This window comes from Echiichthys vipera (genome assembly GCF_963691815.1).
Source record: "Echiichthys vipera genome assembly, chromosome: 7".
Taxonomy (NCBI): Eukaryota; Metazoa; Chordata; class Actinopteri; order Perciformes; family Trachinidae; genus Echiichthys; species Echiichthys vipera.
The window spans coordinates 5,735,502-5,748,541 of NC_139832.1; the positions used below are offsets into that span (position 1 = coordinate 5,735,502).

The following is a 13,040-nucleotide window of genomic DNA, read 5'->3' on the forward strand; positions in this document are numbered from 1 at the left end:
GGGGGTCGAAATCCTTCAAAGAATCATATACATGTAAAACTATGCACTTGTTTATGACAATAAATTAAGCTTTATACAAATGTGAACTTGCTCAGTGTGGCTGAAATACACAATCCAGAGTATAATGTTAAAAATATAATGATCAGTCTTTTCTGATATGGCAGAGGGAATAAAATGACAAGAGTCTTAAATTAACCTGCCAATAAAGTGAAATGCAAGCAAAGGATTATCGGCCATAATTGAATAAAAAACTTGGTCTTCTTGAACCATCTGGACAACAATCATTGCACATGTCTCTTTTGAAGGTAACCCCTCATGGTTTACTATCTAAAAAGGTCAGAATTAGTCGTAGTGTCACTGATACTGAAACGTAGAGTACAAAAACTTTAAAAATGTTTTCCTTGCCAGATTTGACACGGACTAAAAATACAGACTACAATTCAAGTAAAGGCATATATAGTATATTGGCAAAACTCCACATTCTGCTTTGAAGTCCATACGTTTTGAGATAGGAATTAGGAATTATGCAGTGGTATGAAGAAGCATATTTCATTTTGGTTTTATTCATTCTTAGCAAATTGTCACTGCTGACTGAAGTTATTTTTACGTCACAGACCTGCAGCATCAGTGCAGGCCAAAAGTGCAGCTGTAAATGTCAGTCAAATGATGCACGGTAACTGCAAGCACCGCGCTCCCGCAGCCACTCCGCGACGTGACGCATGTCGCTGCAGATAAATCTGACAGAAAACATGCTGTCCACATCTCTGATCCGTCAGTGCAACGGGAGAATTAATTGCAGTTGCAAAGTATTTACTCTCCCCATGTAGATCAACAATGTCTCGGCTAATCAGCCCCTCCAACCCCCTCCCCCAGGGGGCTGCGGCCTGAATCCTGCATGTCACCCTCTTCATATAATGAGGAGACAGCGGGTGTCATGTCTGGACTTGGCAATGTGTTACTGACATGAGAGTTAGAGTATTAAATGGACTAACTGCTGGCTTTACTGTCAAGGAACACCGGTGTCTGAGCCCAATGATTACCGTGGCCCCAAACAAAAATGACATTTGTCTGACAATAAAATTGGATACTAACCTGTCTGAAAGCTGTCTCCATTTGCCTAGAACAAATGTTGGCGTCAGCTAACAGTTTGACACACTTTCCCCTTGAATGCATAGAGAACGCAAAGCCATCCTTTGGCTCACGGTAATGGCCCCTCATTGTTGGCCGCAGAGGATGTGGCGCTATTCATACCGGTGGATGATTGAAAAGAAAATTGAATCCCTTTTGATGTGATAAATGTGTCTATTACTGCATTTGCACACAAAATGTCGGTGGAAATTATAGTGGGGAGGCAGGGCTCAGAGGAGAAAATACATAGGGATGGCATATTGGCTAGCTTTGATTGGAGCTGAAATATAAATATACTGTACTGGTAGATGTAATGAGTCCAAGCTCCCTGATTTTTCCACAGGAACTTCACAAATGAAAGGCCTTGAGAGCCCCAATTGTGAGACTATATAAAAAGGTTAATGTCTGCATAGCTCTCTCTCTCTTTTTCTCTTCAAAGAGCTGTCTGATAAAGGACACCAACAACTGTTTGCCTTGTAATAAAAGGAAATTTTCTCTTTTCAAAACTTCTGAAAGACAGCGAGAAGCCCGGGGAAGAAAGAAGCCGGAGCATTTTGTGTTGCAAGTGTTGTGCCGTGAAGGACAAATTCATTTGAAATTGTTAAGACAGTTGATGATGTGGTGAGATGTATACGCGTTCTCGTCGCGCTAGATAACATCACCCTTTTCTTGCCATTTTGGAAACATATGTAATGCGAGGATAATTATATATTATTTGCATTTTTCCACTATTTTTTTTTTTAGTTGGCCATGTGTACCATTTATAAACATGGCGGCATCTCTGCCATATATTGGGGCAGTGTAGTATTAATGTTATTTATGAAACACTTCTTTATAAGGGCAGTTAATCTCAAAATAATTGAGTTATTAGAGAAATAAATAACTAATTACCTTTAAAAAGAGGTCATTTCTTTTTTGCAAAATGGTCTAAAACACCAAATCTTAGCAACCAAAAACTAGTATTAAGTGGCATTAACAATGTAATATCAAAACAGTACATAAATGTTGCAATACCAAACTGAAAACAGAAACTAACACACAACCTAGCGCCTAAGCAGACACACTCTTCTTCCCATTATTCCTTCAGAACTAGTCTTTGGTGGTGTTAATGAATGTAGACTCTACTTGAACGAGAGTCAGAACTTCTTGAGAACTTCTCCCAACTTCCTCTGTAGAATTGATCAACAAGTCATACAACATTTTAAATCTGATCTCATTCAATTTCACATTAACATGCTCTCAGTTCTTCGTATTGAAGGCCCAAGGTCATCCTTCATACACTGTCCTGTCCTACAGTATAATGGCTCTGTACTGGACACACCCACAGCACAATCTCAGGCAACTGAAGAGATTTTAGACACTTCTTTTGATTTTTTTCCCTCACTTCTTCTACATTTTACACTTGCTTTGATACTGTGCGATCAATGGCTATGTATTCCTTCCCTATTTCAGTCGCATTAAGAGGCTGTTTGTAAAAGCAACTTTTTTAGACCCTAAATAAGTAGCAGACATAACTGTTTTAATTTCTATTCCACACATTTCAATTCATCCAAATAAGATGCAATTTTCCTCACATGAAGGTCTGTTTTATACTGCGGATAGTACCATCTCAGAGTAGGCGGCATTCTCAGCGGATCGCTGTAGCCACGCCACATGGAACTGCCCTGAAATTGTCTTCAAGGTGACACTCGCTCGCTGAATCCTTTCATCAACAACCAAACAGAGGGACGTCTGCACTGTCAATTCATCACTGTATTTATGCAGGCTGACATTTTTAAGAATCTGGTTTGAAAAAATAAAATAAATACATGAATAAATAAAATTGCAGTACCACTTAGTAGCTTGGCTATCTAAATATGGGGAGTTTATGCAGGGTGGCCTATGTTGTGCTTGTGACTCTCTCCGACCAATCATTGCTCTGCGGTGTTTCAACGCCACCTCCTTGTATCAGCTCAGCTCATTTGAAACCTTGACTGAGCTGGTATCAAAACAAGGTACCAGGTACTATCCACAACGAGAGTAGAGCCCGTAGACATTAAACTGGATAGAAAGAACATTGAGCTATGATCGTGGTAATTTGACTACTAGATTTTTGTTAGTTGTAATGTTGAGAAGACACATCAGTGGGGGAAATAAAGTGTGCCTCGGCTAACTAGGGAGGAGACATTGTCCAGAGTGGCAGGGAATAAGGAGGAGATTTTCTGAACAAACACGGTGGATCCAGCAAGCAAGCAACTAACCAGTAGACAGTTGGCTAGTTAGCTAGCTTGCTAACTCTGTCATACCTCAACGCCAGACTAACTGGTGATAGTAACATGTTTCATGCACGGTCTTAAAGTCCCTACTCCACTGCTTGTTTGGCCATTGCGAAGCTTCGAATCCACAACTTGCTACTACTTGGTTTATATGGAAGTTCATTGGTTGCTTGGCAAAAACATTTTTTAAAAATGGCTGCCGCTACTACCATTCTTCTGTGTTGCTTTGCATGGGAATGTCCTTTCTATTCAAATTAATTTCTATGGTCAAGTCATACCATTCAGTGGAACAATTGCATATATCTCACGAATGGATGGATTGTCATTACATCAGGTAGAGATATTCATGGTCCCCACAAGATGAATGTTAATGGGTTTTTTTTCATCTGGCGCCACCATTAAGTCAAAGTATTCACTATTCCAGTGAAATATCTCAAATATTTGGATGGATTGCCAGCACACTTGTGCAGTCGTTCATTGTGCCCAGATGATGAATCATACTGACTTATGTGATCCCCTGACTTTTTCCTCTAGTGCCACCGTTCATGGTTTTGAGTGAAATGTCTCCATGGAACCGATTCTTTATCCAGAAATCTTGGAAAATTCTCCTGCATTATTCTCCCTCTACTCAATTTATTTCCATATTTAGTTGAATAGATATATCTCTTGATTTCAGTGCTTAAAACAACACCAATGAAAAAGACCCACGGTCAAGAAGTCATGCGAAACTCCAGCAACATTAACTCAGTTTATTCCTTCATGCTGCCTTCAACAAAACTGGTACTTTGTTCGTCCTTTCATAATTGACTAATTCTCAAGGCTCAAAGGCCCAAATGTTAATCCTTGCATTATTCATACCGACAATCACAAGGAACAAGAAAGAAAGAGAAGCCAGACACCCAGTAAGTGAAGCTGTCTGAAAAGTGTCATAACAGTATATGTCTGCATGCCCGGGTTATTGTGTGTGTCATCTCTTTTTCAACCCGTCCTCTTCTGCAGCTGTACTTGAGAGGTACATGCAATAACACAAACACTGACTCCGCTACTCTATTCTACCGCCTGACCCTTACATTTTTAATCGAGACACTCATCTCTCTTTCAATATACACAACATCTTTGATGATGAGACGCTCTTTGATGGCAAGTGAATTTCATTTTCATCTAAAAGCTTGCAAAGTATTTGGTTCAAGATGATCACCACGTTCGTGACTTCTAGGCAATTACTGTAATGATGCAAAATGGTAAACATTGGCCCAACATCTAAATAATTTAACAGACTGAAAACATACTGCTCCAATGTTTATGAAATTCGTTTTGTGTTTACAGAGTGATCGTGCTGAAATGTTCCATGGCATTGAGCTAGCATAAAAGGTCATGTTTGAATGAACCAATTCTATGATATTTAAATGGTTACTCTCGATTACACGGGTCAGACAATAGACTCCACCCGTTTAAAGTGTTTGCTGGTGCAGCCAAATGTAACGCATCTGGAAATTATTTTACGGAATCAAAAGTCGTCTTATCAGCCAGATTTTTGCTGAGTGCTTACTTTTTTAGCTTGAATGAGGTTCAATAAATTAAACTGTAACCTAAATTCTGCATGCGGCCTGTGGGGATTGATGTTTTGCAGCAGGCTCATGATAGAACAACATGGTGAGGCATCGAGTATCAGAGAGCTCTGCTCAAATCGACTGCAAAGAGAGCTCAGTGCTTGGAGAGAAAATATGCTGAGCTCGATTTGGACAAAAGTGGCATGTCCTTGTAGCTTGGCATCACCAGACTAATCACAAATACATATTAGCCTGTGCCCTCTCAGTTTTTATTTTTTTATTTCCAAGGAGCATTAACAAAAGTGCAGAGTAAAAAGCCATTCGATGGACCTACAACCAACCATGGCATCAAAATAGCTGTGCCTGGACAGTGGAAAACGATGGTGGCCCACGCTCAAATTACAGCTAAACAGTACATGGACTTGGACTTGTACTTATATAGCGCCTTTCTAGTCTTCTGACTACCCAAGGCACTTTCACAGTGTTTGTCACATTCACCAGTTCCCACAGACATTCACACTGACGGCAGTGGACATCTAAGGACCATCTAATCTAATCTAACCATTCACACCACATTTACACACCCATGTGCAGCACGGGGAGCAATTTGGGGTTCAGTGTCTTGCCCAAGGACACTTTGACATGTGGACCGGGGAAGGTGGGGATAGAACTGCCAATTTCTCGAATGGAGGACGACCCACTCTTTCACTAAGCCACAGTCGGCCACATTAAAATGCTTTTCCTAAAAATACAGTAGCAGACTATTAAGTCACATTTGGCTCTGCGCTGATAGTTTGACAGTTTGATCTGAGTTTCATGTGTCTGAAAAACTGCACTGAACGGACCTGCAAACTGGACAGTGACACTGTCAGTCTACGTCTTAAATCCGCCCCGCGAGATAAACGGTTGTGTTGGTCCGCCAGGGGCCAGGTCGGCTGGATATTTGTCTGTATAGGGGCCGGACGTATCTGCCAGAACAAGTGAGACATGAGTTTAGCAGATTCATTTTGTTTCCAGGCTAATGTCTTTGTGCCTGACAGCTCTGTGGATGGATCACAGACATACCATAATGAAAAGTGAATTCATTTGAAATTCATTGGACATTGTATGTAAAAGTGATTTCATTTCCAGTGACTTATTATCTATAATTGTGCCTCTGAAAGACTCTGATGCAGTAAAGGTGGTCTACTGAAGCACAAAGTCATCACAGGGCACAAAATCAAGGTTGATTTCTCCCAATGACTTTTCTCATTGAATTCTGTTTTTACACTACGTGTGCCTGCCAGAGTTTTGAGCACCAGTGGTTAATATGTAAGCTTTGCATGAGAGGGGATGAAGATGCCCATAGGAACATTGGCCCCTGATAAGCAAGCTGGACTGCTGAGTCACTGGACACACACATGGCTCATTTCAGTGACCTGCAAATACCATGCCTCAAACCACATGGCTCTTGAATAATTTTGATAAAAGCATCTCTTAGAGCTCCGTTTTGGATAACAGCATCATCAATCAGGCTTTTTTAACATCATTTAAGTTCGTTTTATTTATTTTTGTCTCGTTTCAAGAGTAAACTCACATTTGTCTTTCGAGAATTATGGAGTTTGGGCTTCAAAGAGAGTAGGAGTTTGGTACAAGCAAGTTCTGGACCTCAAACTATTTGAAGGTAAAAAAAACAACCCAAAAACTTCCCATCCGCTTGGTTGAAAATGGACAGTTCCTGTGCTGGTTCTGGGAATCAGCTTCTCCATGTGGACCTCCATATTGATGAGCATGAACCTCGTAGAGGAATCCTGGATCTCCTCCGGAGACTTCGTCCTCGTTGGAAGGCACAGGACATTCAAATGAAGGCAAGTGAATGTTTGTGTCTCAGTATCTGTGATTCAATGATGACTGTGTGTCTGTATAGAAGAGTATTGTATCTCAATATCCACTATTATCTGTCCATTGGTTGTTGGGAAGGTTTGTCTGAAGCGTGGTTATTCAGATGAACTTCTCATCCTGGGACTTTGTATTGCACTAATCGAGCATTGCACATGAAATAATGCTTCCTTGTAGGCACCACTTTGTAAAGAAAGGTTAGTTCAAGGTTCATGTTGTGGTGTGTTGTTCTTCCATCAGACAACCCCTGATTGGATCGTAGCTGCAAGGATGGGATTGGGACAGGGTGACAAACATCCAACGTGCACTACAACATGAAACAATAAGGGAAAGCTGCCTAATTCTGTGTGTTCACTTCTGCTCAAAATATTAACGGCAGACTCATTTGTGACACTTCTTATTGTCTTATGCTTTCCTTTTTCGTCTCTCTGTGCAGAAAGTACAGTAGAACACATTTCTCTGAAGATGGCCCGTTTGTGTGTGGTCATGGAGACGCTCTGATTAGCTCCGTATTGCCCCCCTGAAGACTGTCGTTTGTTACCTCCGCTGGTGCGTAAAAGCACACGTTGCGTATCTTCACTGGGGACGTGCGTATGTGCCAGCTGGGCCAGGCATTATTTTCAATAACCTAATTGCGTGGACCATGTTTCTGCCCTTTACTGAACCCACACTGACTGATATATCAGCTGATTTGGGATCTGATTCACCCCTTCCAGCTATCACTGCATTTTGAGTTTGGCTGGTCTGAACTGATTATCGGCCCAAATTCTAAAAAATCTAGTAGTGTGAGCTGATTACAGGTATAATCTTAGGGCGCACTCACACTGTCCTTCCGCACCGGGCCAAAACCAGTTTTTCGGCTAAAGCCTAGTGCGTTTGACCAGTGTGAGTGCACCCGCTCCGCGCACAACTGCGGCCAGCGGGCCGTCCACAGCCCGCCTGAGAGAGGCTTTTGTAGAGCGCGTTTGCACATGTACGAGGCGGCGAAAGGTTCTTGTGGTGTGAGACGCACAAAAACTCCAAGGTCTATGGAAAGATTTGTAAACAAAGCGACGCATTGCGATGACGTCAATCAATGCGTGTGACATGTTACGGCGTGATGACGTATGAACAGCAAGAAGCATTTGCGCGAGGCCCAGGCAGTGGGGGGGAGAGGGAGGGGGGACAAGTACCCTAAAGCCCGGGGAGCGGTGCGGAAGGACAGTGTGAGTGCGCCCTTAATGTAACCGATTAGACCAGAGTCTTCCCAATTACGAAGCTGCAATAGTCAATGAGAGCAAGCTGACGAGGAAGCGTCACTGTTAGCTTTGCAGTCACGTTTAATCCTGTCAATCCTGTAAATCCCTGGGCTTGCCACTCAGAAGTCATTTATTAGAACCGCAACTGTTTGATTTTGCATCTTAAATGAATCGTGGGGTGTGGGCGTTCTTACGATTTAAATATTAAAAGTCCGTTCAATCTGTTGGCACGGGGCGGCTGTGGCAGATGACGAATACCATTTTATTATTATGAAAATCTCAATGCCCCTTTGTTGACACTGTGACTGCATCATGGATGTCACTGTGACATTTGTAAATACTTTCTATTCAACTGTGTTTGTTCAGAATCTTCAGACAAAAGGCTGCATGGACAAAAGATTAGAAAAAAAGAGGTAAACTTTAAGTTTAATATGTTCTCCCTGTAACATCTAAGTTGTTAAAATGTAAAATTATAATGAGATTATTTTACAGATACAGGGAAACATTTCACTCACTGTAAGTTGAGCAGTTCCACGGTACGATTTCCCTCATGGCTGCTGTCAAAAGATCCTTCATAAACTGTTACAAAATAATTTTAATATTATTGGAATAATATTTTAAAACTGCAGTCTTGACTGAGATTGTTAAAATAAAAACTGAACAGTATTATCTGCATTTTCCAGCCACGGGCAGTTCCATATTTTTCTTCTTACTTAAATTGAAATTGTTGTTAAATTATCTTCATTGGAATTGTCAAATGTGTTCTGGACGTTCAGAAAGGCTGGTTAAATGTGTACTTTGAGTTTGCGTTGTGTACCAAAATGTACCAGATTAATAACAAGTGCCTTCCTGGTTTTACCAAACCTACAAGTGCAAGTGCTCATGTGTTAACTCACCACAGATGTTCTCAGTTACAGGCTGAGTGGGCCGACACTGCTCTGAGCAGGCCTGATGATGCACCTGTTAGCTGTGCTCTTCCAGCACGCTGCCTGTTCTTTAGTAACGTAATCAGCCAAAACAAGTTACAACACTTTTGAGGGCAGAAATATTTGTACTGTTTGATTTTTTTTTTTTGTTAGTGTAAAAAGGTTTGTCTTTAAAATGTTAGTCTTGAAAAATTAAACTGCATTCAAAACCTTAGATTTGCACTGAATAATGAATACATGTCTCCTTTTTCAAAATAAAAGCTTAATTAAATGTTCCCTTCCCACATAGTGGGCTGTGATTACCTCCACACAGCTCTGACCCCAGTGCTTTAAATAATGACAATTTTTCACGTGCTTGTATGTTAAAAGAATGCACAGTATTTGGTGTGTGCTGTATGTATTCAACTTATTAAAGCAGGGGACATAGTATAAGACGACAAATCTCCGCTTCAGGAGGCAGGTTGAGGTGATGTATGGGTCCCAAAATACTACACCAAGCCACAACCTTTTTTACTAATCCTTACCCAGTCGTTTTAATGCCTAACTGTCACAATTTGTAACCTAAACGACAAAAGGCAACTGTGGCCATCCACTTCTGGTCTGCTGTGGTCTCGTGACCTCTGTTCGCTGTTTCGTACAATGTCAAACGAACCTGTTCATGAGAATACATTGAACGTGCACGTGTGGCCTGACCATCCATCACAACAAACAACAGAGAAACTCAGGGGCCATCCATACGAATGTGGGTATCTCCCTCTACCCAACGTCACATCAATGCCCTTTTTTTGTAAAAGGAAATGAGGCGGAGTCTAAGTCTGAAAAGATGGTGACTCCCTTAAGTGAGTATGAATGGATCAAGTTGAGAGAACGGACCTCGACGAGTGTGCTACGTCCATTATTTAAACAGTCTTTGTGCATACCCAAACATACCGATACCAACGACGCTCCCACCCACAGTGGTTCTAGTCTACGGAGGAATCTGCCTGGCCTCAGTTTGCCATTGTTTGTTTTTCCGGTATGAATTTTTCCAGCCTTGTGATTGGCTAAAATGGCCTACTGCTTTGGCATGTGCATGACATTGTTTTTGGCGGATTTTGCGGTTTCATGTGGACGGAGATAATTTTTTATCACTCGTGAGGTGTGGAAATCACAAGAGTGTCCTAGGTCAAAGCCCTGTGTTTGATCATCACCCTGACCTTGCCCCCACACTGACTTGGGTGCTCTTATACTATATCACCTCACTTCCTTGTTCTACTACTGCAACTAGAGTGTCTCCTAATAACACACATACAGTAGATACAACTAGTTATAAGCATTTTTTTTGGAGGAGGACATCAGATACTATATGTGTGTGGTACTTGAGGATGGTTAGTAGTGTGACTAGGAAGGATGGGCCAGCATGCAGGCGTTGATTATTAAAGATAAAGAAAATATATTGAGGGATGCCACAAATTAGAAGAGAAAAAACCTTCACACATAAAACTCTGCCCTTCCTTCATTCTCTGGGAGAAAAATAGACCAACAAGTTCCCTGCCCTCCAAATCCTTTTATGCTCTGTCACCTGCTGTCTGCGGCCAATCAGGGAGAATCTCTGTAATTAGTGTCACTTTGACCCAGGTGGCATCAATCTACCCTCATTTGATGCAGCATCGTGTGTTCTTTGACAAAAGTGCTATTCAAATTCACCTCCTCAGAAGAAAAACATATGATACATAGTTACTGAAGTTGAGGACTAAGTAAACATTCCCTTCTTGAACCAACAAGTCCTCAAACAAACCCACTAACTAACATTACAAAAGAAATATTACCTACACAGACATTTTAAAGGGAAAGTGCTCTTATTCTTCTTCAATGGTCAGGCAAGTGAAACCTGTGTGAGCAGAACCAAACTGTACAGAAGTGAGCAAACATTTCCCCTAAACACCAAAGGTGCATGGTTTAACTGTGGATGAGATGAACGACCGTCCTGTTGTTGTGTTGTTGGGGCGGGTGACTCGGCTGGGAACCGGAGGGTCGCTAGTTCGAGTCCCTGTGTGGACCATGAATGGAGCATGGACTGGTGGCTGGAGAGGTACCAGTTCATCTCCTGGGCACTGCCGAGGTGCTGTTGAGCAAGGCACGGAACCCCCAACTGCTCTGGGCGCCGGTCACTGGCAGCCCCCTCGCTCTGACATCTCTCCATTAATTGCATATATAGGTCCTGTCTGTGCATGTGTGTGTATTTCGGGCCTGTGTTTGTGTAACATGAATAATAATAGAGTAAAAAAAATGAATTTCCCCATTGCGGGATTTTTAAAGTTCTTCTTCTGGTAAATAATATTGCACCAAATCTGCAGCTAAAAATAGTAACCACGGAATAGAGTATGACCTGTCTTCAGTAATGTTTTAGGACGTTATTTAGCCCTTAACAAAAATCTACGTATATTTGGGAGATGTTTCTAAAAGTCTAAGTCTAAAAGACTAAGACATTGATGGTTTTGGACTTTATATATATATTTTTGCCACCAGTGTGCTTTAAAATGGAAAAGTTGCGACTGCGTCCAAAGTACAACTTGCTGACATGTTTTAATTTTCAAAATAAAGGCCTCAAAATGGAATTGAGGAACTACAAGCAAACGTGGTGATAAAATGTGACACAAAACTGAAATGTCTCATCTTTTGAAATACATGGCCCCATATAGAAGGACAAACATATAAAAACCAGCAGAAAAGCCAAGGTAACATGACAACAAAAGTAGCCATTTTATTTTATTAACCCTGGACACAGATGTGGAGTGTTGTCAGAGCATCTGTTCAGAACAGGATAATCCCATTCTGGTCCCATGTGCAAACACAAGGTCCAATCTTTCAGAGAAATAGGGTTTATGTTTGTAAGGTGACAGCACATCGGGCGGGTGACCTCTCAATCTACTCTAGGTCCAGTAGTGTACACAAAGGAGTGGATGTTTCCCTTCAGCCCTCGGATCCCGACAGTTCCTTTAATGATGTATTGTGTTGGTCTGAATGTGCAGGGAAGGGCAGACGGTTCCTGCTCTTACACCTGTGCTTGTAGCTGTGTTGCTTGTGAGAGTTTTATACTTTATTATATCTATTTAATCTTTTTTTGTTCCTTTTTTTGACAAACTCATGGCAATTTGAGTGTTTTACATGCACTTTAACGTCAAAAGGCATTACAAACAAAAGGAATACACTGTTTAAAACTGAAAGAGACAATGTCAAACCGCTTCACAGAAAATAAATGACATTAATTCATTTTAAAAGGCAAACATAAGTATTTGAGAAGCGTATTTTACTCCACAGGACATTTAAATGTGTCCAAAACTAACTTAACAAATTGCTTTAAATCGAGCATTTTTGTTTTCACATGACAATAAATGATTATGTAAAATAAAACATAGTACATCTGAAAATTGGACTAGCTTTTGTGTAAAGATAATGTGTGCAAAAATGACACAAAGGGAGTTTAATAACAATGTCAAAGCCAGTGGAAAGTATCCAAGTGGCGCTCCATCCACTGTATAAATACTTGATCAGATGTCAAGGTGGGCATGTTTGTCCACTTTCCATCTAGATTAAAAAACTGTTGTGTGCAGGGCTCATCTGAGGCCCAGAAAATACCCCTGGAGACTGTGGCAGAGAATGAGAGACTTTAAAAAACCACTGAATGGCAACAAATGTCCGATGGGGCCTTTGCCGGCAAACAGTGGTCACTGTGGGATTGTTGTATGTACACATACAAAGTAGTAAGGGCTGTGCTGAAAGTGTGATCTTTAACATCTACGAGTTCAGGCTGCAGGGCGGCACGGTGGTGTGGTGGTTAGCACTGTTGCCTCACAGCAAGAGGTTTCCTGGTTTGAATCTGGGACGGGGCCCTTCTGTGTGGAGTTTGTATGTTCTCCCTGTGTCTGCGTGGGTTTTCTCTGGGTTTCTACGTCTTCCTCTCACAGTCCATAGACCTGCACGTGTTAGGTTAACTGATGACTCTAAATTGCCCGTAGGTGTGAATGGTTGTCTGTCTCTGTTCATCTCTATGTGCCCTGCGATAGGCTGGCGTCCTGTCCACGG

General features: G+C 41.4%; 1 protein-coding gene across 1 annotated transcript in view; it reads left to right on the top strand.

Moving 5' to 3' along the window:
* Nucleotides 1–6,639: 6,639 nt before the first annotated feature.
* The window catches only part of LOC310949061 (ethanolamine kinase 1), a gene marked incomplete at both ends in the record, with an annotated part of 28,487 nt that continues 22,086 nt past the window's right edge, over nt 6,640–13,040 (top strand). The window contains one exon of the mRNA XM_083916394.1: nt 6,640–6,780. Within this exon, the coding sequence (XP_083772520.1) occupies nt 6,640–6,780 (141 nt within the window). The remainder of the gene's footprint in view (nt 6,781–13,040) is intronic.